The sequence below is a fragment of the Triturus cristatus genome, chromosome 4_1, assembly GCF_964204655.1.
Source record: "Triturus cristatus chromosome 4_1, aTriCri1.1, whole genome shotgun sequence".
Classification (NCBI taxonomy): Eukaryota; Metazoa; Chordata; class Amphibia; order Caudata; family Salamandridae; genus Triturus; species Triturus cristatus.
Window position 1 is genome coordinate 896008597 of NC_140585.1, and position 27983 is coordinate 896036579.

Here is a 27983-nt window from a genome sequence, read left to right on the forward strand (position 1 = left end):
TTCACCAAGCACAAGCATTGGCTGCTTTGTTTGGTGTACCTGGTGAATGCTATCCAACGAGAAAAATTCATGGAAACCAGTTTGACGAAACTGGTCTTAAGAACTGGTTTCCAGAATTTTTGGTCACAACCACATAGGGCTATTCCAGAATGCATTGTACAAAAGTGTATTCATTATTCTTGGTGAATTAAGTGGGCCAATAACTATATAAATTCTGATGCCTGAAAAGAAGTCCAGCATCCGACTCCTTACTAGCTGGAAAAACTTGCTTTAGAATAAAACCTGAAGAAACTCTGATTTGGGAAAACCAAGGCTATTGCTCTTCAAAGAGTTAAATCTACAATTATGTTGGGAGAGAAGGGCAATACTTATCAATTTACAAGGACGATCTTCCAGGCTAGTGCTTGGTCTAGTGTGAATCCTGCTGAGTTGCTGCTCAAAGCAGTGTTCTGAATTGGCTAACAATTTGGCTGATTGCGCCCGGCATAAAAAGGAGGTTCTGTAATTGGATTTGGTACAGTACTTGAGGCCATATGAGGGAAACTTGTTTAAAAAGGAGGTGGTAATTTTACTGAAATATAGCTTAATATGTAGGATACTTTCAGAACTACAAAACTAAGCAGTATTCGGTTTTTACTCCCAAAGCTTATATTTCACATTTTATTATTTTCAATAAACATTTATCTGAATAAATGCCGTCAAATATACCTCATATTTAAAAACTAGTAAATGGTTACTTCTCTAGCATTGGATCTGACATATGTTCACATGCTTAAATAATTCCCTGTGAACAGAGGAGTGTTCCCCAATAAACTAAAATGGCAGTAAACCATGTTAAAATGGCTATAGTCCCCAAAACAGTGTTTAGTAGCATATGAAACGTGGCTAACGCAAGCTCCCAACTGGCAGGGATTCGTTTGCTCATTAGAATTCCGCACAAAAGTTCAATCCAAGATTTTGGACGTGCCATTTGATGGGTAAACCCTTTTTGTGAATCTTATGGCAGATATCCTACAAAATATCAACTGACTCGGACAAGGCACATTCTCTTGCGGCTTTGCAGTGTAGGCACCCTGGTTTAACTGTTTTGTCGCTCTAGACATCTGCTAGCATACAAAGGAGGTTTCACTGTGTATGGTGTTAAAACACAAACCTATTACTTCTCCGGGCAAGGGGAATACGACCAGGGCTATTCATTCATTCGAGATAAAGACAAAGCTACGGTAGGATTTCTAGATAGAAGGATGCTTCCCAGCCTTTCACCCAGAACAACCAGAAGTAGGCTGGACTCTCAAGCTGCAATCCCAATCTTCCTCCAGCCCTCCCTCTCTGCCATGCTAAGCATGTCCAGTCAATGGAAAAAGCTCAATCTTTTGCCCATGCTTTGGGAGTCCATAGCAGACTACTGGGTGCTTCCAAAAGTTAATTCAAGACATAGCCTTGATATTGTACAGAAACCATCAAATCATCAAGCAAGGAAAGATCAATACTTGTGGGAGTTGCACCATGTATCCTTCCTTTCAGGAGAGGAGGAGAATCTCAAACTGTCCCAGTTAAATATTCTTTTTAATAAAAAAAAGCCAGAACAATGGAGACCTTTAAGAGACCTTTAAAGAACTGAAAACAATTCTGAAAAAGCGATCTTTTCGGTTTGCTGACTGTACATGGAGTTCCTATGCACCAGAATCGAGAATTGCTAACTTCCTTGGATCTTCAGGGTGCATATTTTCACATACCCATACATCAGAACCACAGGAAAAACCCTTTCCTAGCGGTGAGGCAGCAGTAACAATTGAAAGCGCTTCACTTTAGTGACCTGGATTTTCACGAGGTTACTGGCAATGATAGTTGCGATCCACAAGCTACTTGGACGAATGCCTCGTCAAAGCTCCATCTGAGGAAGAGGCATATAACTCTAAAACTGCATGAATAATCCTGCCCCATAATTTGTGTTTGATGCTGAACATTAAAAAATCCTGTGTCAGCACAGCGACAAGACTTCAGTTCTTAGGAGAAATCTTGGACACATGCATAGCTAAAAACTTCCCTTCAGTAGAAAAAATAGTGAATCTACAAACGATGGTGAAAACATTTTGGTCCAAGAAAACAGTCTGTCAGATTGTTAAAGTCACTCCAAGCCTGATGCTGTCTTGCATTGGCAGATAGCCTTTTACAGTTTCAGGATGAGACCCATACAGCAGGAACTCCACAATGAAGGAAAAGAGCTGACTGACTCATGGGGCAGCACGGTTTGGTCCAATAAGGCTCAAAGTGGATTACAACTTCCACATATCGGGCTGACCTAGAATAGATCCGTTTGCCACTTCGTGGAACAAGAAATTTGGCTTCTAGAAAACTGACTTCAAGGGCAATTCCATTTTTGATTACCTAGTTGAATGTTTTCGCATATGCTTTTCCTCAGTTCATTCTAATCACCAAGGTAGTGAATAAGGCAAAGGTGGATCGTGGGCCATGGTCCTCCTAGCTCCATTGAGGCCTTGCCAGAACAGATGCATAACCTTTGAGGCTGGCTATATATCCAGCAATCCTGCGAACAATTTGCCCTCTTCTGCTCTCGAAACACAATTCGGCGATACTCCACCACAACTCCTGTCTCTAAGACAGTCTGATACCTGCACACCTACAATTTGGCCACTTGGACATTCCAGCAGAGTGCAGGAGCATTGTGGTGCAGGCACGCACACCAGCAACTATAAACTACAGCGCCAAGTGGGAACAGTTTCAGCAAATGGTGCAAAGACAGGAGCTTTAATCCAGTCTCATGCAGCACCATCCAGTACTTGGTGGGACTTGGCCAAGAGTGGTCTAAAATACTCTTCAGCTAGTGACCATGTTGCATCGTTTTCATGTTTAGAAGAACAGACATTTCCTCATCCTGGCATTTTCAAAAATTCTGAAACAATTTATAATGCTCTCTTTAAGACTCTCTTCTTTACTGCTTACAAACCCCCATGCAACAGGAGCTGTACACGGTACTGAGTAAAACTCAATGCTTCATCATTTGGCAGGCAGAGATATTGCTTGTCCTCACATCAGCATAAAAAAGGGCAGGATAGTTGCAAGCATTTACCATAAGAGCCCTTTCTTTGATTTACCAAGACAGTCATCCTACAATCAATTGCAAAGTTCCAGCCAAATGTTCCTACAGACTTTAATTTCCTTGTACCTGTTTCTTCGTTCCTTTTCCCTAATCCAATGTCAACAGAGAAATGTATGCAGTAGCTGGATGTGTGCAGGTGCATTAGAATGTACTTGGACAAGTTGTTTGCGTCTTTCAGCCATCTAGGAAGAGTCTGCCTACTGTCCTAACAGAAGCGTACAAAAAAGTGATGAATTGACTCGCATTATTCTCAGCCACTGGTAATTACTCTGGCCGCAATCCCGCACTATCCTTTTCTTTTTGCACACCGTACCACTTCATTTTTTACCCAGCCACATTCAAATCAACCTTGGCCCTTCTCAAATAGGAGCAGTCCAGCCCGAACTGCCACATCCTGCCTGTACCTAATAAAAGATGGACTAGAATGCAGCTCCAGGTGATTGCCAGTGGCTGAAATTAATTCAAGCATTCCATACATCACCTTGTTGGTGGCACTGTCCAAACAAGTCATAGACAAGTTGTACATTTGCTGTCAACCTGCTTCAAGTTCTGCCAAAACAAGGCAAAACGTCTTTTCCTGGCTAGAATGAAGGCACATTCTACTACAATCATAGTGACGACTACTGCTGTTTATACCAGAGTGCCTGTACAAGCTATTTGACAAGCAGAACTATGGAAGAGTAGGCATGCATGTACCAAACATTACTTTCTGGATGTGGAGGCAGTAGCTGATGGGCAGGCAGTTTTACACAACTTTTCTCAGTAAAGAGCCTGCTTCCTGTTTTGATTAAAATGTGTAAATATATGAAAGATCCAATGCTGGAGAAAGTTGCATATCTATTACTCCAGTTCTCAGCATTAATATTTTTATTATATTCGCATGCGACCCCCTCCGCCCCTCAAAGGCTCACTTCTGTCATACTCCTCACACTTGTGCAATGAAATCTGAGCTAGTATGGCCTTTAGGATGAGTAGGAGAGCCATCACTACCACGTCATTGGCTGAAGCTTGGGTCATTTCAAATTAGGTGGATTTGGTATTAAATAAGCACTGAGGCATATGACCATTTTAACATGGTTTACTTCTGTTTAAAGTTACCAGTGGTCCCTGGCCTGATGACAGGGAATGATTTAAGCGTGTGAATATATGAATATATGAAAGATGTCAATGCTGGAGTACTGAAGTTACAGGTAAGTAACCAATTTCTTGTGTAACATGTGCCTGTTACCATCTAGTGGTTTTGATGTTATTTACATTCCATTCCGACATAGATCTTGTGGTTTAAGGCCCCAGATATAAGCCCTTATTACACCATATTACACAGTTCCCTGTTACATGTCCTCTTTCTCTCTCATTGTCTCTCTTTATATACGTGTATATATATATATATATATATATATATATATATATATATATATAATATCTCACATAGTTCGAGGCATGTGTGCTGTACATAAACATGCTGTGCATAGGTCTGCTATCTAGTGTTGGGCTCGGATGATTAGAAGTTGTTTTTTGTTCCAAGAAGTTTCCTTCTAGTCACAAGGTTGTGGGACTCCTCCTCTTGGTAATACTGTGCATGGTCATAGATCCCATCTTCAGAATGCAGAAGAGGACTTACTTTTTGAAACCCTATCTAATACTCAAAAGAGGGCACAATACATACGACTCTTAAAATGTATGGTACACCAAACCGAGGACGTTTTTAAAGACCCTGTCAAGTCTACAGTTATAACACTACGTATTGGCAAAAGATATATGGCTGCACCTTCAGATCCTATTTGCATTAGGGGTCAGTTAACACCAGACTCCCTAGTTGTCTCTTATGCAAGGAAAAGGGCCAACTCTCAAACATCCGGAGAGGTGCCACCTCCGGACAAGAAATTTAAATTAATAGATGCTTCTGAAAAACTGGTAGCTGCCCAAGCATCTAATCTTTGGCACAGAGCTAATAGCAATGCTCTATTAGGTAGAAAAAGAGAGGGCCCATTGGTACGAAATGTAGGGGCTCCTCCAGTACCTCCCAGGGGAACATACAAAAGAGGGCAGGAAATTGCAAATTAAGGTAAACTGATAACTCCACAAAATGTATCTTAGACACAGCAGATAGCGCTGCTGGGGGATGGAACTAGCATTCTATTACGTTGACATGAATGGCTTCATGTCTCAGGAATTAAACCAGAGGTACAACAGGCAATCTTACATGTACCATTGGACAAAGAACACCTTTTCGGACTTCAGTTTGACTCGCCCTAGAAAAAATTTAAAAGGACACAAATCTATTGGGGCTTTGCAAACAACTAAATATTGGGAGTCCTTTCGGAGGCCTACCTATAAGCGAGTTGCCACCTCTGACACTGGAGGCAGTATATAAAAGTCACGGACACACCTCTAGTACAAAATCATTCTATAGAGGAAACCATTTTAGAGAAAGAAGTCTGGGAAATAATACCCGCAGACATTAACAATAAACAATTACTTCCTTACCATTCCCTCAGACCACTTAACACCTGTCGGGGGTCGTGGTACTCAGAACAAATCTTAAGTTCCTTCCAAAAGTACTATCCAGTTTTCATATTAATCAATCCATTGAATTACTTGTGTTTTTCTCGCAACCAGATTCTGTCGCAGAGCGAGCATTACACACATTAATGCTAAAAAAGCACTAATGTATTATATTGACAGAACTAAAACATTCAGAAAGACAAAGCAATTATTTACTGCTTTTCCACCACCTCCAGGCCATTTCAAAATCCAGAATTTCAAGATGGATTGTTAAATGCATCCAAACTTGCTATGCAAAAGCTAAAATACTTTAACCTGTTTTACCTAAAGATCATTCCACAAGGAAAGTAGGGGCTTCTATGTTTTTTTTTTAGAAAACATTCCCATTGCTGGCATTGGCAAAGCACTCCATGGTCCACTCCACACACATTTACAAAACATTGTGTGGATGTTTTGTACGCCAACAAGCCAATATTGGTCAAGCAGTCTTAAGGACTCTTTCAAGCAACTGCAACCCTCGCGGGTTAACCACTGCTTGGGGAGAGGGACTGATTTACAGTTTATGCACAGCATGTGTATCTACAGCACACATGCCTGGAACGGATTATGTTACTTAGTGTTGGCATCGGTTTTTGGCATGTAGTTCTGTAGATTCACATGCCCCATCCCTCCTCCCCAAAACAACCCTGTGCAGGTTGCAAGTTCACATACTTTATATACTTCATACTATTGCATGGCCATCACATTGCTGTACTTTTCACTATTACATTCTCACCTACCTACGGCAAAACAATCTGAAGATTGTGTCGATGACCTTGTGCAGTATTACCAAGAGGAGTCACACAACCTGAGTAAAATAAAAAAAAAACTTTGTGGAACAAAAGCATCTTGTAATCATCAGAGCCCAACACTAGATGGCGGACTTATGCACAGCTTGTAAGTCTACAGCACTACATAAGAACAGATGCTTACAAAGTAACACACATATGTGTGTGTTACTTTGTAAGCATCTGTTCGCAGGGCACCAAAACCATTGCTGGTTCACATGGCTGACTGATAATACAATATAAAGGGTGTCATTTTGAGTAATGCAGATCTACTGATTTTGTCAGTCGGTCCACTGGGCCTATTGGCTTTATGAACAGGTCAGCATATCAACACTTTACAATAGTAAATAAGTCATTGTCATTTAAAAATTGTAACAACTGTTTTAAGACCAACATGTCTTTAGCCTTTTTCAAAAACATTTTTTAAGCTACAAAGTGCAGCCTTATATCCAACTGCAAGGGGACTCTGGGCTCCAGCTAGTAGTGCTATGGAATAAATATGGTTTTGCAGCGTGAATCTTTCTGGATTCACTATGCTGTGCATTATTCCGCGATCTTGTGGTTGGGTCCGGATTCGTAGTCTTTCCTTTGGTTTTTTTTTTTTTTTGTAGCCCAGGTGGGCGTCGACGTACACCATTTGGTGCACCTCCCGTGACGTCGTCGTGCTTCCTGCGGAAGTCCCACCTTTGGGGCGCCATCTTCAGATTCTTTTTTCCGCCGTTGGGTCTGGATCGTCATCGGGAAGCTCCAGAATTACACTCGAAGGAAGAAGGAAGAAAAGCGAGTTTCATCGATAGAAACACTAGAAGATATCAGGAAAGGAAAAGATTTCATCAGGAGCGCGAAGAAAGGAGGACCAGCGCCCTTTTCTTCGACGGCCTTGGAGAATGCACGCTCAGAGACCCTGAGCGCAATGGACAAGACGCCATTCAAGTTCTGCCCAAACTGCCACCACAAGTTCGCGCAGAGAGACCAGCATCCGGTCTGCAACCTCTGCCTACCGGTCGATCACCAGAGTATCGACTGCAACGCCTGCTCAGCCTTCGCGCCGAAGACACTCAGGGTGAGAGAGCGGCAGAGAAGGGCCAACGCCAGCATGGATGGCAAGGGGAAACCCCCGACGCTCTACGCTCTGGGCCTCTCTTCGGACGACGAGGACAACGTTGCCGAGACAGCCGAAAACTTCACGGTCGTAGAGACCGACAAGAAAAAAGAAGACGAGGTAAGAGAATCGTCGAGCGCAAAACAGAAAGTACCTCGACAACACGAGGGTGACTCGAGAAAATCTGAGTCAAAGTCCACGAAGGGAGCCCCGGCGCCGAAAACTTCGACGTCCAAAGGGGGAACCACGGACAAGAGGCCGAGCGGATCCTTAGATAAGGACTCCCTGGTGCCGAAAGACGCCGAAAGGCAAGGGTCGTCGAAAGCATCCCATGAAACGGGCCGATCGACGCAGAAAGAACGTTCGACGTCAACGCAAGTTTCATCGAAAAGACCCGCGGTCGACGCCAAAAGCATCTCCGAGATGGAAAAAAAGAAGAGGCGGCTCGAGGCCGAAATGGAGAACATCCTTCAAAGAAAGGAGTTCGACGCCAAAATGAAGGAATTCAAGATTCCAACGGTTCCATCAGCGGACGTCGAGGAGGTCGAAGACGAGTTCGACGCCGAAGGGCTGACAAGGGAACTCGAAGAGGAAGAAGAGCCCTATTATGAGGGAGAAGCCGAGGAAGAAGACCAACGGTCGTTCTACGAATCGGCGGCATCTACCAGCAACGACGTCGAATGGCACGATCTCGACACCGAAAACCCGGAGGAGCCCGTGGACACGTACCCTTCGAGGCCTTCGCCACCCGACGACATCGGGGTCTACAATATGGTGGTCAGGAGCGCAGCAATGGCCTTCGGCGTCAAACTCGACGAGGAGAAACCGAAAGCCGATTTTCTCGTCGAGACACTGCTCCCCATCCAGACAAGGAGCCAGTTCCTCCCCATGCTACAAAGCGTGATGAATCAGGGGAGAGAAGCCTTTAAGGAACCTGCAACCTGCCGGTCGATCACGCCCAGGACAGAGAAGAAATATAAGCACTCCTCCCTGGACCCCCCTTACATCAAGGGTAGTGTGACCGCTGACTCCATCATAGCCTCCACGGCCAGGAGAAGGGCCAACGTACCAGCAACTTCGGGCCCACCCCCGGATAAGGAGAGCAGGAGGATTGACCTCACAGGAAGAAAGGTCGAGAGGAACGCCGCAATGCACTGGCGCATGGCGAATTCAAATGCACTCCTCAATAGACACCAATACCAGCACTGGGATGAGATGGGGGAGTTAGTAAAGCACCTCCCCGAAGAATACCGGCAGAGAGCGAATCACCTGATAGATGAAGGCAAAAACATCGCCAACTCCTGTATAAAGACGGCGTTGGATGGGGCAGAAACTTCGGCAAGACTCATGGCCATAGGGGTCACAGAGAGGAGGCATGCATGGCTAAGAATCTCGGGATTCAAACCGGAAGTGCAGAACAACATCCTTGGCACCCCCTTCAATGGAGAGACACTGTTCGGAGCAACAGTGGACGACAAGCTCACCCAGCTGAAAAAAGAAAACGAGACGGCGAGGTCCATGGGGGCCCTGCAGCTGAGGGGAATGAGGCGAGGAAATCCCTCGAAGACCCTACGGTAGGGGAGGAAGCCAGCAGGGGACGTCGCACCAGGCGTTCCAACAAGGTCAGCAGGGTGAAGGTCACGGACAAGGTCAGCAGAAGCAAAACTGGCAATATCAAGCTCGGGGCCAGTCCTTTCGCGGGAGAGGGAACGGACGTGGCCAAAGGAGGAGAGGGGGCGAACAGCCCTCGACGAAGTGACTCAGCACGCAAGAGGACGCCTACCCTCGCCAGGACCCCAAGGGGGAGGCGCAAAAAAGGGTCATCAGGGGGAAGAGAAAATTCAAGAGCCTACGAGCATACGACACCAGTAGGCGGGAGACTGAGGTTCTACCTTCAGGAGTGGCGGCGTATAACCACAGACAAGTGGATACGGAACGTTGTGCAGTACGGGTACTGCGTAGATTTGGAGAAAAGACCTCCAAACAGGAAACCAAGGGGAAGACTGAGATCGGCCCAAGAACTGGCAATACTCAGAGAAGAAACGCGGAAACTCCTGCAAAAGGGAGCCATAGAGACAGTGCCGTTCAGAGAACGCAACAAAGGGGTCTACTCAAACTACTTCGTGGTTCCGAAGGTAGACGGAGACCTCAGACCCATACTAGACCTCCGTTACCTAAACAAGTTCATCAGAACGCAAAGGTTCAAAATGACTTCACTGCAGGAGGTTCTGCCACAAATAAGAGAAGGGGACTTCATGGTCACCGTGGACCTCAAGGATGCCTATCTTCACATCCCAATAAACAGAAGGCACAAGGGCCTTCTAAGATTCAACATCGAACAAGAACACTACCAGTTCACGACCCTGGCCTTCGGATTAAAATCAGCACCAAGGGTCTTTACAAAATGCCTGTCGGCGGTAGCGGCGCACCTACGAAGGCAGGGAATACATGTCTACCCCTACTTGGACGACTGGCTGGTCAAGGCAAACTCACGCGGAAAGTGAGAGAGGCACGCAAAACGCGTAACAGACACCCTCACAAATCTGGGATTCTCGATCCACTGGGGAAAATCATCGATGGAACCGGAGCAGGTGAAGATTTTCCTGGGGGCAAAGATCAACTCCCGCAACAGCACAGTAGTGCCCAGCGAGAGGAGGACAGAGGCTCTACTGAAGGAGGCGAAGCTCTACCAGAAGGGGCGAGCTCTGACAGTGAGGGCTGTGAGCAAGATGATGGGGATGATGGCGTCCTGTATCCAGCTGGTGCCGAATGTACGCCTGCACATGAGACCATTCCAGGAATGGCTACAACAACAATGGTCACAAGCAAAAGGAAGCTGGGAGGATCTAGTGGTTGTTACGCACGCAGTGCAGGAGGAGATACCTTGGTGGAACAGAGACAACATAACAGCAGGGAGAAGCCTGACACCACCAATCCCAACAGTGACCATTACCACGGACGCATCGCAGAAGGGATGGGGAGCGCACATGGACAACCTCAGAGTGAGGGGTCTATGGGCCCCAGCAGATGCGGTCCGCCATATCAACTACCTCGAGTTGAAAACAATCCTGCTAGCCCTGAAGGCATTCCAGAGGCACCTGTTCAACAAGAGGGTGTTGGTCCAAACAGACAACACCACGGCGATGTTCTACATCAACAAACAAGGGGGGACACAGTCGTTCCCGCTCTCATCCCTAGCTCAGGAGATTTGGAGATGGGCCATACCTCTCAGGATAGATCTACTGGCAATTCACCTACCGGGGAAGGACAATGTGGAGGCAGACTGGCTAAGCAGGCAGACCTCAGCATCACACGAGTGGGAGCTCAATGGCCAGGAGACGGAGAAAATCTTCCGGAGATGGGGGACTCCCACAATAGACCTTTTTGCAACACGCCACAATGCAAAATGCCAAAGCTTCGCGTCCAGGCAACCAGATCAGCTATCCAAGGGAAATGCCCTATGGATAAGCTGGTCGAGGACATTTGCCTACGCCTTTCCACCGATACCCCTGTTGCACAGAGTGCTCGACAAGTGCAGAACCAGCAACATGACCCTGATCCTGGTGGCTCCGCAGTGGGCGAGGCAGACATGGTTCTCACAAATTCAAGAAATGGCACAAGGCGACCCATACAGGTTCGAGAGGAGGAAGGACCTGCTCTCAATGCAAAACGGAGAGGTCCTGCACCCAGAGCCAGAGACCCTCAACCTGGCGGCATGGCTCCTGAAGACCTAGAGTTCGCACACCTAAGATTGCCGCCGAGCACGATGCGAGTGCTACGGGAGGCAAGGAAACCAACTACACGAAAATGCTACAGCGCAAAATGGAAGAGGTTCACTGTGTGGTGCCGGAAAAAGGGCCTGCAAAACAGAATGACAAGAGACTCAACAGTACTGAGGTACCTCACACACCTTCTAAAGAGTAACCTCTGCTCGAGCTCACTAAGGGTACACCTAGCGGCCATCGTGGCCTACACCAGAGGTGAAAAAGGTGGAAGTTTCTTCAGCTCGCAGGTGGTGAGGAGATTCATGGAGGGAGCCAAAAGGATGGCCCCCCCGAAAAGGTTGCCGCCGCCGGCATGGAATCTGAATGTGGTCCTGACGGAGCTCATGAAGGCACCGTTTGAACCCATTCACAAGGCAACACTGCAGATGTTGACTATGAAAACAGCCTTTCTGGTGGCCATAACCTCACTACGCAGGGTGAGCGAGCTTCAAGCACTAACGCTGCAGGAACCCTACATTCAGATTCACAAAGATAGAATTGTCCTGAGAACTGACCCACACTTCATGCCCAAGGTAGTGTCGGCGTTCCACATAAATCAGGCTATCCAGATACCAAGTTTCTTCCAAAACCCGACTACAAACGCAGAAAAGGCACTGCACACCCTCGATGCCAGAAGGGCGGTGATGCACTACATTGAGAGAACCAAGGAACTCAGGAAGTCGAAACAGCTGTTCGTGTCCTTTGCTACTAGCTTCTTGGGTAGATCAGTGACTAAGGGCACCATCGCAAGGTGGATTGCCCTCACTATTCAATTCTGCCACAAACAGGCTGGACAGGAGCTAGCGGAGGGGCCGCAGGCTCACTCCACAAGGAAGAAAGGGGCCACCGTGGCCTTCCTGGCGAACACGCCCATCCAGGACATATGCCTCGCGGCAACTTGGGTATCTGTGCACACGTTCACGAAACACTACTGCGTGGACATTCAGATGAACAAGGAAGCACAGGTTGGACAGAAGGTGCTTCAGCACATTTTCAACGACCAACGCTCATCTACCACCCAGCCGCCACAGAACTAGGAAAACCGCTACAAAATCGATGCACAGCATAGTGAATCCAGAAAGATTCACGCTGCAAAACGAATAGTTTCTTACCTGTCGGTGTAGTTTTGCAGCTTGAAGATCTTTCTGGATTCACTAGCGAACCCACCCACCTCCGCCAGGAAGATGAGGCTGGAGGAAGAGGGGGTAAAATGGAAAAGATCAAACAAATACAAACATACAGATAAAGGGACAAGAAGGATTAAACAATCGCCTAGGGTTAAAAAAAAAAAAAAAAAAGAGGAAAGGAAAAAAGAACCCGAAGATGGCGCCCCAAAGGTGGGACTTCCGCAGGAAGCACGACGACGTCACGGGAGGTGCACCAAATGGTGTACGTCGACGCCCACCTGGGCTACAAAAAACAAAAAAAAAAAAAAAAAAACAAAGGAAAGACTACGAATCCGGACCCAACCACAAGATCGCGGAATAATGCACAGCATAGTGAATCCAGAAAGATCTTCAAGCTGCAAAACTACTCCGACAGGTAAGAAACTATTCGTAACCTCTCCTGAGGTCATGGATATGATGAACCTGTACACTTAGTATTTTTTTTATGGTGGGGGCTGCTTCAATCACTGCAGCCCCCCTTACCTTCCATACACACCATTAAGAAATGTTTGGTGGTCACACTACTTCTTCTAGGGGTACTACAAGCAAGAAAATAAATTGTGTTGAAAAGCAATAGGACATTATTTGTCACTCCTTGCTAGAAGCAGTGAATAATAAATGAACAGCTCTTGCTAGTCATTCATTAATTTATTATTTTCTTTTTTTATATATTGGGGACCCAAAACAATTGCTTGCCTCGTGGACCCCGTCGCCAGCAACACACTTTGCTTTGTTTATTTTTTAAAGACTGGGGTGCTGCATTGCCCACCTAGGACTTCCCACAACATTTTTTGTTTCACTGGGGTGCCCCAGCACCCCCCCAGACACTCCAACATATTTTTATGTTGGAAGCTGTGGGGGACGGGCCAATGGCCCGAGCAACCCAGACTACTGTCCTGCCAACGCTCATCCTAGGTGTGTTGGGAGCTGAAATTGGTCCCAACTGGCAGGCGCACCGTTTCTCCTGGTCCCGCTAGGAATAATTATTTCTGAGAAATATTTGTGCTCCCACCTGGCGGTAGCAGCTTCCTCCTCCAGCCAGGTCGGAGCACAGAAGACTTCCTGCCCACACTTTCACTGGCATTGGAACATCGATTTCCTGGGGGATTGGGTCCTGGAGACACTCACTGAACCATCCCCAGAGAATGGGATCCCCGGGGCCATAGCATGGTTTGACTTGGAGGGCGGTGTCCCATGCCAACCCCCCCCCCCCCCCCATAATTTTAAATACAGCCCCTCTGGATGGGGTCCCTGGGCCCTCTTCAAGGCGTGGGCGAGTGAGGTGGTTGCACACCCCCACCCCTTTATAAATGAATCTGCCATGGGTAAAGGGGGCCTAGAAATGACCTAGGAGGTGAGCGATCCCCCTGCCCATTATTCAAAAAGTATTGTTCCCCAAAGGGTCGTGGCACACTTTTTTCTTTCTTTTTTTTTTTTTTTTCCTCTTAATATTGCCATAGTATCCCGATTTTATTTCTTACTACAATACAGAGGTCAAATTCCAGTTTATTTCTGCAGAGTGAAATTGATAGTGATGCACTTTATTTCCTCACGAATTGCTTGTTCCAGTTACTTCACACTTGTAAGCAACTCTCCCTTTAGTCACAAGGCCGCTTCAATGTACCTTGTTTCCAGGATTCCACACGAAAAATGCATAAACCATATTTGCGAATTACCCAGAGTAGTCCTTTTTCATTGAGGAAAGGAGATCCTCTTGACCCACTCAAGACTGCACCTTTCGTGGCTCATTGCGCAGCCCCACACTCAACCATGGCAATAAATGGCATATTTCATAATGCACATCTGCATATATTATTGATTTATATTTGCACTAAAGGCCTCCAGGGCCATTTGCCATTTTTTCCTATGTTAGATCTTTGTGTCCTCGTGCAGCTATAGTGCACTGAACGTTTTGTGCTTTTTGTACAGACGATGGAAATTATGGAGGGCTCAACAGCCTTCGTGTTATCGAAGTATGTAATGATAACTAGAATGCCTAGCCACGGGCCGCGTAAGTGTTGAGCGACAGCACACACTAACAGTCTACCCTGAAAGGATGGTTCCAACCGCCAGCTGTATACTGCTGCTGGTTTTTTAACTGGCTAAATATTTTAGGCTAGTGGCTTTAACCTTATAGGTTGGACTTCCTGATTATCTCAAAGTTGTTAAAATTTGTCCTCTAACTGGGGCAACCAAAAACACTGCAAAGGCGGTTTCCTTTGTTGCAATCTTCGCTTAGTACTGGCGGTCCATGGGCGGTGCACCGCCTCCTTAACAAAGGAGTACAAACCAGCAGTTACTTCCCCGCTGGGCAGGTGTCCTCAATTAAAGGAAGCAGACTGTTGTAGTTATACGGTTGCATGCTAAACCTAATGGACATGAACCACCAAAAACATGATCCTTTCGTCGGTAAGCTCTTACAGAGGCGAAAGTCAAGATAGTCCTGCAATTGGACAGTAACAATTGATTATTTTCAAGAAAATGGAAATTGAATGGTAAATCTTGGGAGAAAAATGGCCGTGCTGCTGCCATCGAAAAATTCCTTTTTTTTTTTTTGTAGTAAATGAAGCCTAAATGCATCTTTTAACTCTGTGGATGTAACCTTTGAGAGAGAGGATGTGTGAGGCATGAATTCATGAGCTAAAGATTTTTTCTTTTCTTTTCAACAGAGGCAGGCATAATATCTTGCATATTACTCGAGCTAAGCTACTGTTCTTACAGTTAAATGTTTTGATGATTTTTTTTCTCTTAAGTCTTACATTTGGAAAGAAGACTCCTAATAACGGTTCCTTTTTGGGAACCGTGCATTACCGCCTGCAGTCACTGGAGGAGACTGCGGTTTTCCATCAGCATGGCCTTAGACTAGCATTACTGCTGAAAGTAACACACCACCTTGTCTTCTGTCTTTTGCAGTTGTAGTAATATTGTGCTCGTGGGCTGCCATCCCGGCCAGGCCAACCTTGTAGTATGAACCAAGAACAGTAAATTGATGTGCAGGTATCCATATGGTATTGCTGTTAGGACCCAGTGCCTTGACTCCCGCTCATTTCTTGTAAGGCTCATCACTTGGCAGAAAATATTGCTGGTGAGCAGAGACTTCCTATCAGGGGAACCACCCAATATCGATAAATGTTAGGTTTTGTCTTAGCATCGTGGAAAGCCTTAATCTTCAACTTGACAGCCATAAAGGGTGGTGGCATTTTAGGCGTACCCTACTTTTCTTTTCCACTTGTAGCTTTGATGTCTTGAACTACTGTAATTTGGAGGTTGCTTCTCCATCCGTGTGCATTAGAGGGGATCCTGACCCATTCAGGCTGGCGAGGCGGGGCTTGCTTAACACATGTTGGCGCTATTAAGTGGACATGGGGTACAGTCATGGCGCATTTCGTATTATATCATGAACTTAATATGCCACAAGAGTGTGGAAGTACTTGTGTCACGAGGCTGAACCAAGGTTTAATGCCATTCTGTTTTTGTTGCCAGGCAAGCCAAAGAACGCAAGCTAAGGATCTGGAGAGATTATGTCGCTCCAATGTTGAACATGGATCAAAAGGACAAGCAGTTTGTTGCCAAGGTAAGTGACTGAGTAACCACCTGTAACTCAGCCATGCAAAAATACTGTGCCTTGATGTACTGATAGTGGTTTGTTAAAAGTGCTGTCGCTTGTTCTCGTGCAGTCTTTTAAATATTTCAGACATAATATTTGAATCTTGTATTTTAACATTTGTATATCCCAGTAGGCAATGCCTCTGCTTTGGGCAATGCCTCTGCTTTGGGCAATGCCTCTGCTTTGGGCAATGCCTCTGCTTTGGTTTTCAGCTGCTACTTACTAGTCGCTATCTCGTCCTTTTTCTAGTTGTCTAAAATTGGATATAGCTGCCCCATCAGTTCTGTCTTGGAAATGTCGCTACGGTGAGACTATGGGGCATGGAATGTCTTTCTCACTCTCCTTCTCACCTACTCTTTCATTATCAGGAATCCTTCTATATCGCCCCCATGCGGGCTATTTGTAAAATCCCTCAGATACCGTAGCCACACTAGCAAGTACTGCGCCTAACATTAACTTATTAGGCGACCTCACTTGCATTTAGGGGATCCTCTTAAATCGGAAGCCATGAGCCTTGTCCAAGATCTACGGGCCATACGATTAATCCAACGTCACGAGTCCAACACATGACAAAGGCCAGATCTTGGACCCGGTCTTTTCAAATAATGAACAGCTCACAGTAGGCAGTCCTATTCCAGTGCCATGATCGGACCATTTTTTAATCCCAATACACTGGAATACCCCGACACAGGCTGCTAGTACACAATCCCCGAAGAGTTGGGATCGAGCATGGGTGAAACTTTCACCAGATGCCTGGTCCACAACCTTACTGAACTCTAAACCAAAAGGAAACTAACAGTATAGCTTTGGACAACTTCAATCATTGGATTGAATCTTCCTTGGATACCATCAAACCACAAAAATGGAGCCAAAAAAGGCCTAAGGAAAAACGGTCACCTTGGTATTCACCTAAATTGCGGGGACTCAAACAAAATTGTAAAAAACTAGAGCCTGAAGAAAAGAATATAGTACAGAAAAAACAGACTTACAGAGAAGCTATTAACATCTACCAGACCGAAATAAAGAGGGCACAAGCATAGTATTATGAGGAGAAAATGACATCAGCTGCTAATGCTCCAAGAGAAATCTTCCAAATAGCTAAAATTCTCACAATCTGCCCCTCACCTGAGCTACCTGCAGAATCCTCTCAGCGACGTTGTAATGAACTCGCAGAGTTTTTTAATAAGAAAATCGTAGATATTTACAACACCTTTCCTCAGGCCATATGTCCCGACAATACGGACCTGGAAGTAGAAACTTCAGGGGGCAGTTCTCCACGACTAGACTACCTTCCTACTATGAATCTGTCCACCTTATCCCAACTTTTTCCCAGGTCAAATCTGGCTCCCCTCTTGACTCTGCCCCAATCCATACGCTGTGTAGAGGATGTCATACTACCTGTGCTACTAGAAGTGTTAAACTCTTCTATATCCACCTGTGAAGAGCCCTCGTCATGGAAACCTGCCATAAGAGCACTGCTAAAAAAAAACTAACCCCATTCCTGATTCATGGGGTAACTATCTTTCGGTCTCACTTCTCCCTGGGAACAGTAAAATACTAGAGAAATATGTCAACAAAATTCTCTGAGTATTTAGAAACTCACTGCATACTTCTCAGACAGGTTTCAGACCAAACCATGGCACGGAAACGGCCCTGTTAGCAGTTGTGGAGGAATCGCACAAAATCCTTGACCAGGGAGGCGCAGTGGCCATCATCCAGCTTGACATGAGCTCCGCATTCGATACTGTCAATTATAACATCCTCTCCGACAGACTCAGAATGGTGGGAGCCTCAGGCAAAGTCCTGACTTTATTTTTAAAGGATAGATTGTATAATGTTTTTTAGGGCAATCACACCTCTAAAAGGGTGCCACTCACTTGTGGAGTCCCCCAGGGCCCCTCATTAAGCCCCACCCTATTTAACGTCTGTCTAAAACCCCTCGCTGAGTTAGTCCAGCCATTTGGGATCCAAATCGTTACCTATGCGGAGGACACACAGCTAGTGGTTGTGTTAAATCATCCAAAGAACGTGCCAGCGAACCTAGAATCTTCTCTGGAAACTGGCCACTTGGATGGACCAGTCGTGTCTTAAGCTCAATGGAGACGAGACTGAGCCAATGATCCTGGGTTATTACCCCATTACTACATCCGGACTGAGTTGGCCTAATTGTCTTGGCCCCTTGCCAGCCCCCCCCAAAAAAGATCAAACGCCTGGGAGTCTGGCTGGATAGATCACTTAAATGTGATCACCAAGCAGTCAAGTTAGCCGCCTCCTGCTTCGGTATCCTCAGACAGTTGAAAAAAATAAATAAAATTCTCCCTCTCCTTCCTGTAACTGCCCGAAGAACCATGGTCCAGGCACTGGTGATTTCCCGACTGGACTATGGGAATTCCCTCTATCTGGTCACTCCAAAGTCCACCACAAGGAAATTGCAGGTTGTGCAGAATTGTGCAGCCAGGCTGCTGCACAGCGTCCCCAAATCCCTTTCTGTCAAGCCTGCGCTGAAATCACTACACGGGCTACCAATAAATGAACTTATAATGTTTAAATCATTATGCATAGCACACAAAACCCTTTGGGGAATGGGCCCTAAAATCAATCACTCTTCTGGCCTTTTACCGCCCCTTAAGATGTCTGCGATCAGCCAACTTGTTTCTGTCTTTGGTACCTAAAATTAACAGAACTCGTTCCGGAGGCTGTACTTTTTCTTACAATGCTGCCAGAATATGGAACACCCTTCCAATCCATCTTCGCTTAACGTCCCACCATTTCTCATTTAGGAAGCAACTGAAGACGTGGCTCTTTCAGAATCTGCCTTAAAGCTTCCTCTACCCATTTGCTTGTTGTCTCTAGCGCTGGAATGCCATGTGCTTTACTAAATGCTAATTAATAATCATAATAATGTGAGGCATTTGCCTCCGTTTTGCTTCTATTTCACCTGTGCATACCATGAAGCTCTACAAAATTGGCACCACCAGCTATTCGATCCACTGTACAATAACACAGCAGCGTGTTTGAGATAAGAAATACCAAGCAGCAATTGTCTGGTCTAGCTGGCTCCTGATTTCCAGAAGTAGTTGCGGGGTGAAGCACTCTAGGTGTAGTTCACGGGTAGAGCTTTTCCTCACCCCCCTGCAAGAGCTTGGATGGCTGGAATTAGTCAATTTTCCTCTCTGGAATTCCGCAGACAAATGCCTGCTCTGTAAGTCTTCTGTACTTATATTTTAATGGATCGCATACATTTCAGACATATTTCCAGTTTTAGGTATACTGAATTCAATCTAGTCTGCGGTGTTAGAAATTAGGGCTAGATTTTCTGTCTGTTTTTTTAAAGGCTTCTGTGTCTTACAGGTTTGTGGGAACATCTTGCCTTAGGCCTAGCATGGTTTAGTTGTGTTGGTCCTTCCTGAAGCATCAGCTTGCAGAGGAATGGCTTGCCTAGGTCTCCAGGGCTGTGTGCGTAAGAGGAGTGAATGAGGACGTCCTGAGTCTGCTTCCTTCGGTTCGCTTTTCCATGTGATTCAGGGGTTTAGTACTTGTGAGTGGACTAAACCTAGTGGTGACCTAAGCTCTGTGCGTAATTGATTTAGGCTGATCCAGCGTAAGCGGTGTAAATGTTATACTTCTCCACAATATCATGTATGAAACTTTTAATATATCTAAGAGTTTGGGTCCATGAAAACTCAATAACCACTTACAAACATCTGGTCCTCCGATAGATCTTTGGAGAGCTAATAGGAACTCCGATAATAGATGGATGCTATTTCTTTCATGAGGACCTATAGTGAAGAAAAAGCCTAAACTACCATGATGATCACTGTATGCATCAATGTCAAATAATTTACTAATCAGCAGTGGTGGCTCGCCGAAGGAGTGCGGTAGGGCAGGGGATAGTGGAGTCCGACATACGATGGACAGTAATAAGGTACGTAATTAAATAAATAAAACTATTTACCTTGCACGCGCTGCATCGCCGAGTTGCCGATGCAGCGCGCGCAAGTTAAATAGTTTGTTTTATTTAATTACTTACCTTGCTCCTGTCAGTCGTATGTCGGACTCCACTGCCCCGCCCCACAGCACTCCCTCGGCGAGCCGCCACTGCTAATCAAGACAAAACTCTGTATACTTATCAAGTCACTTTTATCTAAATCATCAGAATATGAATGGTCAATACCGCAAATACATTAATTTCAATTCTATATTATTTCAATGTTACAGGTAAAGTCACAATAACGAAATGCAGTTCATGGCAAATGCATCATAATCAGTAACAAGTGTGAGAGGGGAGAGGGAGAGAGAAACAAAGGAAATAATACATTGCAATATCAGCATGCAATACAAGATTCATACGAACCTAGGGTCCATGAACTAATGCACAGCGTGCAATAGTCAGAAATAGCTAACCCTTGGGCCGAATAGGTATAGCTTGAGCAACATCACCAGCCAATGAAGTGCAAGGTAATCAGGCTAGATCTTTTTCAAGAAAATCAGGTTCGAACTGACAGCATGTCATGCCCAGTATTTGCAAGGAATATAGCCAGCCAGAGTAGCATAGCGAGAGTACAGCAGCAAAAGGCGCTCTTCTCATAGAAACTACTCCTAAATTATTTTCCCACGGAAATAATTATACCCTAAAATGTAAAAAAAACTAGCCCCCAAATGTTTCATTTTCACAATTCTACACAATTCCATTGTTAAGCTCATGAGGTGAACATTCTCTAGGCTGTCATCTGGACTTTAATAAGATAGTCTATTGTTAAAATGAAAGATGTCATCACTCCACGGAAGCTGGAAAGGAACTTGAAATTTCTTCATGCTCGCTTCCACATCAGCTTGCAACATTGTTGACACAATTATTCATAGAAAGAAATACTCTAACCGTAGAAAGGAAACTCTAGTGATATGCTAGTGATATATATGCTAGTGATATGCTTAGGACAATTTAACAAATAAATCAGCATTTTGGAAATAAACAAGGCCAAAGTACATGCTTTCTGAGGCCTAGTTTAACAAAAGGCAAAGCACTCTAGCAGGCTTTGAGGCCTTCATAGGAAAATAATAAATCGTTGTTTTTCTGAGGAATAAAGCACACTCATTACTATTTGAAAGAAAGAAGAAAACACATAAGGAAACGATAATTAAAGATTCATTATTCTGTTTAGACTTTCACAAGTGAAACCCAATTTTCAAAATGTTATTTATTAATCAATTATTTTTTTGATATAAAGAAGAAAACCTAATCATGAAACATTTTACTCTAAGCATTTTTATTATTTTCAAAACTCTACCTATACGTTTTATTTAGCACATTTGTAAACTTTCTCTCTTGTATCATTTTAATTCATGTAAAAACATCATATTTTCCATGCTCTCTGCACATTAAACATTGCAGTTCCTGTTTACTAAACGTGTCGTGTTTTATGCGCCTTTTCACGTTCCTTTTAAAGTTTCACATGTTAATAATTTTCACACTGTTAATTATGTTTATAAATAACACACTTATGAGCAGACTTGGTCAAGCATGATGATTCACAAAAATCATGCTCCATCAAGGCCTTGGGTTCTTCATACTGAAGCTGCACAGTGGAGTCTGTCCATTGATGTGTAATAATTTAAACTCTTTAATTTGAAGCCAATCTATGCGGTTATCACTACGCTTGTACTCCGCAGCACCCCCAAATAAATTGCTGTGGTTCCCATGACTGATGACAAGTCACCTCGGAGGCGCAAGCTTTAGTCTTGTCGGAAGTGAAGATTTTAGCATTTAGGTTTTTGACCCCAAAGTTTCTTGTGTGTGTCGCTGACCAAACCGCCTGCTCAGGCACTCTTTGCAAATGTATCTTTACTGCTTAGAGTAAATGCCTGGTTGGGCCTCAAATTGAATGCTGGGGGGAAAAAACGATTTACTTTATCCCGGTCAACAGGTAGTTTCGTAGCACACCTCTTATAGTGGAGGATACAGCCTTTTGCTAGGTATAAAACATCTGAAACGCCTTCCTCGAAGCTCAGTGGCTGGCAGTCATCGTCGGGAAGCGCTGTGGAACGCCCTCGAGCAGGTAGTCTGCAAGTCTGTGCCTTCCAACAACTTCCCTGCTCTTGTTGGCCAGTAGTCTACCTATAATTGTGCAGAGTAAGAGCTTTTCCTGGGAACTTGTTTCTTATGAATGTTTAGTACTGGCTATTGAAGCACATGATATTGATACTATCATTTGACTGGTTCATAGCTCAGCATTCCCTGATTACAATATGCTATGTTTGTCATGCTCTTTATATATTTTTAAAAGTTATTGGGTCAAATTGTTGGCTTTGCTAATCTGCTTTTGATAAAGGTCGCGTCTGGAGACTAGAATAGCTTCTTTATACTTGCGAAGGCGAATGTTCCAAGTATCTTAATTAACTAAAGATCTAATTTGAATCCCCTTTCTAAGAGTCAACTTATTTGTTTTATATGTAAAAGATTTTTAGGGAACCGTGTCTTGAAGACCTCTTGTCGGGGCCAGTGGAATTACGCGGTGGGGGAGTGGCGAATTATGGGGTAGAAATAAATTGTGCGACAAAGGCCAAATTAGGCGGCGTCAGACAGCACATTCTGTGATGGTATTACTTCATTATTTTGTCATTTTTAAACTTGCTAACACTGTCTGGGCGTTGGTTGCACCTCATTAGTACCGGTTTAACACCCAAATCTAGCAATAGGCAACTGAAATTTGACCAGTCAACGTTTGCAAAGAGCCTTCCACTGTGCAGCAACTGAGGTCAGTGCGTTTTTAGGAATTGCTGAAACATTTCAGCTGGATACATTTTTTTTGTTACAATATGCAGCTTATATGGCAAATACGACAAAGCTAGAATTATGCGAAAATTGGCCGCGGCCTCCTAATCGCATAATTCCAGTGGCCCTGCCTATTATTAGACATTACCCACTTACTCTCCTTCTGGCTAAAACTTCCGACTGCTTTCTAAATTTATGATGGAATTGCTGTAGCATAAGTGTTGGACTGGCCTGCGTGTAAGGTTACATTTCTGAATTTGAGTAAGACTGTTCGAGCCTTTGTTTCTAGCTGTAAGTCTTTTCGTGACGATAGGGGTGATTTTATTGGAGGGTTTGTTGTTGCTGTCTCCCTAGTGCTTCTCTTGCTGGACAGCGTGCTTGTGTTCTGAGCCCTTTGCTGCAGTCTCGCTAATCACCACAAGGTGGTGCTGCTACACTCTCGCAGGATCTACTGTGAGCAGCGACGGTGATTTGCATTCTTTGCAAGTAACACTTGAAGGTTTAATTTTCTATTGAGATTCTGAAGAAATGGTTGGTTAGGTTTCTTGGAAAGTAAACAAATAAAAAGACATGCTTCCAGAAGTGTATTCCTTAAGTGCCTTGAAGAGCATTGCTTAATTCCCCGGAGCCCCCCTTGCGTCGTGATCAGTCTTCTCTCCGAGTTTGTGTTTGAAAGTGTTTTTTCCTGGGTTGAACATTGAATGTTTCCCGGCAGAAGACCAGTCGGCCCTTACTAGCAACCACACTGCGGCTCCAGAAGTGTATGATATGCAAAGGAGTACACGTGAAGATCTTGAAGGGGTTGGGTTCAGAGCCCTAGTTAGGGCACTGGGTCACGCAGGCTGGTGGAGATGCCCAAGTTTAACCCCGCTGTTGCCACCGTTACAGAGCTGTTGCCAACCCCGGCACGAGTCCGTGCCCCACTGCGGCCCCACTGCGGCCCCCTGCTTCCCTGACAGCGCAGTCCTGTTTAGGAATCCGGGGGAGGGGGTTAGGTGCGCGGCTTCTGTGCCCAGAATATTCTATGAGCCGGCGAGGGCTGGGTGTGGCGCGCTCGTTGCCCAGAATGGCTCTACCCTGGAGGTGGACTGGAAGTGGTAGACTGCCCGAGAGACTAGTCGTGAAGGCGTGTCATAGGGGTCTGCCCTTTGCCCTTCATGGCAAACATCTCATATCGCCATTATTGGGCAGAGTAGACTGCCCCCTGCCCTCCCTGGTGCCAGCGCTGTGTGCATTCTGGGTAAGGGAACCCTGCCCTTGAGCCCAGCTGAGGGTTCTCCATGCTTGCGGAAAGGGCGGTGTTGCGGCTCCTAGTGACTTTGGCAGAGGCCATCCTTTCAGCTGAAAGTGCATCTCTCCAAGACCTGGCAACCAGATATTTAATTACTTTACCCATGTCTGCACGTACAGCTTGGTTCCCTCCAGTTCATGACGCCTGTAAACCATGCCATCGGAGGCGAGGGTTAGGCGAGAAGTAGATGCTTAGCATGATCGAATCCGCATCTCTAAATAGAGATTCTAAAACGGGGGGGTCTCCGACCCTTTCCGTAATCAGAGTTAAACAATGAAAACTCTCCCGAGCTACTAATAACACTTGAGATGTAATAGTTACCACATCTGACAAGATTACATTAGAGGCCACCATATGTAAAGATTACCAGCAATGATCACTCCAGTGCATCGGGACCGGTTGCAAGCAGTAACGTAAAAATGCTTTGTCAATGTGGAATGTCTCTACATGGGTAATACATACCCATAGGTGTAATGCCCCTGCCACCAAGTTAATATTAGTAAAAATCTCCCCAAAACCGTTTGATTTTTCAGTCTCAAATATCTGCTTTAAATAGATTTTGGAAATTCAACCATTTTTCTCAACACATGAACGTATGAGTTCTGAAAATACACACATTTTCGTCTCAATTACACGCTTTTCAATTTTGATATACATATATATATTCAACTAAGCACAAGCTTCTAATTTAGTTGACTAGGCTGCACACAGGAGAGCTACTTGAAGGTACCTGGAGAGCTACCAGTAGCTCACAAGCTACTCGTTGGAGAAGCCTGTTCTAAAAATTAATAGGGCAGCAAGACCTGATAACCTGTGCCCCCCCCAGTACAAAAGTGGAAGTTCATCATTGTACATCCCATCATCATTGATTGAAGACGAGCACCATAGTAACACCTTGACAGTTTAAACTTGCCTAAACTAATGCACACAATCACTCATTTGACCTGGGTATGCCCAATTTTGTCAAACGAAGAAGCTGCGATTGGAATGCAGAATTCCCTGATTCAAAGTAATCCGCTACAGGTCATCTAATGGTTTATAATCTCTTCCTTGTTCACCCTCTTACTATTACAAAGTCCCACATAAATGTGATATGGGGTAACATTGTTGTTTGGTATCTGGGAACATTGGGCCCTGCCCTGACCCAGGCTTCCCCTATAAACAAATTGTGTGATCCTGGGCAAGCTACTCCTTTTGCCTTTGTTTCATAATCCTGCATTAATGCAGTGCATGAGAACAGGCAAGGTCCAAATATTAAGTGGATTGAGCATTGTTCTTTAAATTTTATAGGTTTCCGTCCAACATGTAATATGGGCAGTTACATGAATTCAGAGCTTGCTGCTGAGTTTAGCCTGCAAGTCACAGGCTCAAAACCCCAGCTGCGGTATAGGCCATTTTCACTCCCAGATTGATAGAGTACATTCATTTAAGGAATTCCCACGGTAAACTAACTCCAATGTGCTATACTAGAATATGTCCTTTGCTTTTTTTGTTTAAATTGAATAGTGCAAAAGGTGCCGCTAGCTATGATCCTGCGTTTAAATTCAAGCACACTTGAGTGCGGAGGTGCATTAGGAACTTGCTGCGACTTGGGCGTTCTTTAGGAGCACTTGCTAGTGAGTGAAAATATTTTCAGTGCTGTGAAATAGGCAAAAAAAACAAGTGCTAAATGAAAACAGCAAAATGCTATTTGTGGAGTTCCATGCATCACGAATGTTCAAATCTAAACCGTTTCTGATTGATATTGGAGGATATTTTTTTCACAGAAGTATTATATGTGCACTGCACACCATTTATTCCTCTGCTGTGCAAAGTTCTAAATTAACTGTGGGTAAAACGTTTTGGTGAATGTCACTTTGTGCAAAAACGGCAGGGCACACTATTTGCATAACATAGAGAAGATAACGATCGATGGAGACAAGAGAAGGCCAAATACTGTGAATTAAGACAGAGTAGATAAGATTTTCAAATATGGTTGGTAAAGAAACGGACATTTCACTTAAGAATAAATTGAGCCCTTAAGGGACACCCTGCAGAGATGAGGTAGTTCAACTAACACATGATTGGGATACCAGCCTACTGTGGTGGTATTAAAATCTGGCACAAAGCCCCCAGACTTCAAATTTTGGCTTCTGTGCAATTTGTGGTGGATGATCAGTCTCTAATTTTTGCTGCACAAAATCTTCCAGATCCTCTTTGGGGGAATATACAACATAGGCAGAACTTGTAGGCCGTGGTAGCACCACATGGTAACGCCGGTTGAGGGAACCATTACTGCCTGTTGGACCCGATGTTTGAAAGGTTATTGCGCTTACAAAACCAGTCGGTGTCAAAACTGCACGCATGACAGTGTCAAGGCCATATTAGCATTGTACTAAAGTAACAATACAATGTAAAATTTGAGTCCTTTTGATTCCGGAGTAAAATAGCGCCTTATATTGAATAAGACTGAACATGAGCAACGTGGCGAGGTGAAGAGGCCGAAGTGCATGATGGACAGACTGAGGTGAGATGTTGGCCGTTAACTATAATGCCACAGGTACAAAAGTGCTCTGCAAAATGGGACTGGCACTTTCATCTCCTGTGAGACATGAACAGGCTCTTATTTCTCTGGAGAGGACTCTCCTCTCAACATATTTGCAGAGTGAAAAGGCTGTGAAGCACGTGTGCCTTGCTGTGTTGACCATGGCTTGAAGTTGTGGTAGCTCCTACATCAAGCATGTGTGATATGGAACATATGGGTTTTCTGTGCTTGTGGTGCTTGGCAGAAACATATTTGTTATTAGACTTTGCTGCTACTGGCAGCAGTAGACAAACAACCAGCAATTGAGCGTTCATAGCGTACTGTGCAAGCGGTGCCCCTGCCCATATTGTTTTCATTCTCTTTGTGCAATTATTTTGTTTCTGTAGCATAGTTCACCTTGACGGAAAATGTTCCCTCTGGCTATTATCTTGTGTCTCAATGAGGCTTAAGACTGTCTCCTTTGGAAGCCATGGTTTCAGATCTGTACAACATTTGAAACCTGAGGAACTGCAGTCACTGGCTTTAATATGGCTCGCTGCTGCCCCCTGACCTCTTAGGATCTGATACCTTTGTGTCTGTGCAAGTAGTTACATTAGCCGAAATCAGTGACTCGCATGGTGCAATGTATGACAATTTGATCAGCTTTATTAGCAAGTTTACCATGCAGTTAAAGCCTTTTTTAGGTCGAGCATATGCAGCGCGCATGTGCGGTCTTCGTTTCATGTTGTATTCACTATATGGGCTTCAAGCCTGCCCATAGGCTTGTGATTAGGTGGTTACATTGTCATTTTCGTAATTTCTTTCCATTTGTTTATGGCATGCATTTTGGCATGCCTCCTTTAGTGTTTATCCCTCCTTGAGAGCAGCGGCCAAGTACTATGTCCCTTCACTGGTTAGCATTCTACCATGCATTTGTTTAACTTTTGTTTACTAAGGTATTAATACCTTCACTAGTGTTTCTTTGCTCGTTTTTCATCTTTTAAGGTTGTATCTCTTTCTGTGCTTTCAGTAGGAACACTTTTTTTTCCGTTGCTTCCAGCCCAGCGCATTTTTTTGTAAAGTTCAATTACAAGCACTAACCGCCCACCTAATCCCTCCTAGCGCTCACTTTGAATTACCTGATCCTTGAACACATATCATCCCCTGGCTCCTCATGTTCCTTCCTTTTAGAAGTTGTGTGGATGTGGGACCAGCACCTTAGCGTGAGGCACAGGGCATGAGCCAAGCACAGAGCAGACCACGAACTGCAAAGAGCATGAGCTTTGGAAATCCCCAGCAAGGGTCAAAGAATACACGAGAGAGAG

General features: G+C 44.7%; 1 protein-coding gene across 2 annotated transcripts in view; it reads left to right on the top strand.

Moving 5' to 3' along the window:
* The window catches only part of SND1 (staphylococcal nuclease and tudor domain containing 1), a 2043911-nt gene that overhangs the window by 158349 nt on the left and 1857579 nt on the right, over positions 1 to 27983 (top strand). For both annotated transcript variants that reach the window (XM_085653683.1, XM_085653684.1), the window contains exon 9: positions 15969 to 16059. In XM_085653683.1, coding sequence (XP_085509809.1) covers positions 15969 to 16059 — 91 coding nt within the window. The remainder of the gene's footprint in view (positions 1 to 15968; positions 16060 to 27983) is intronic.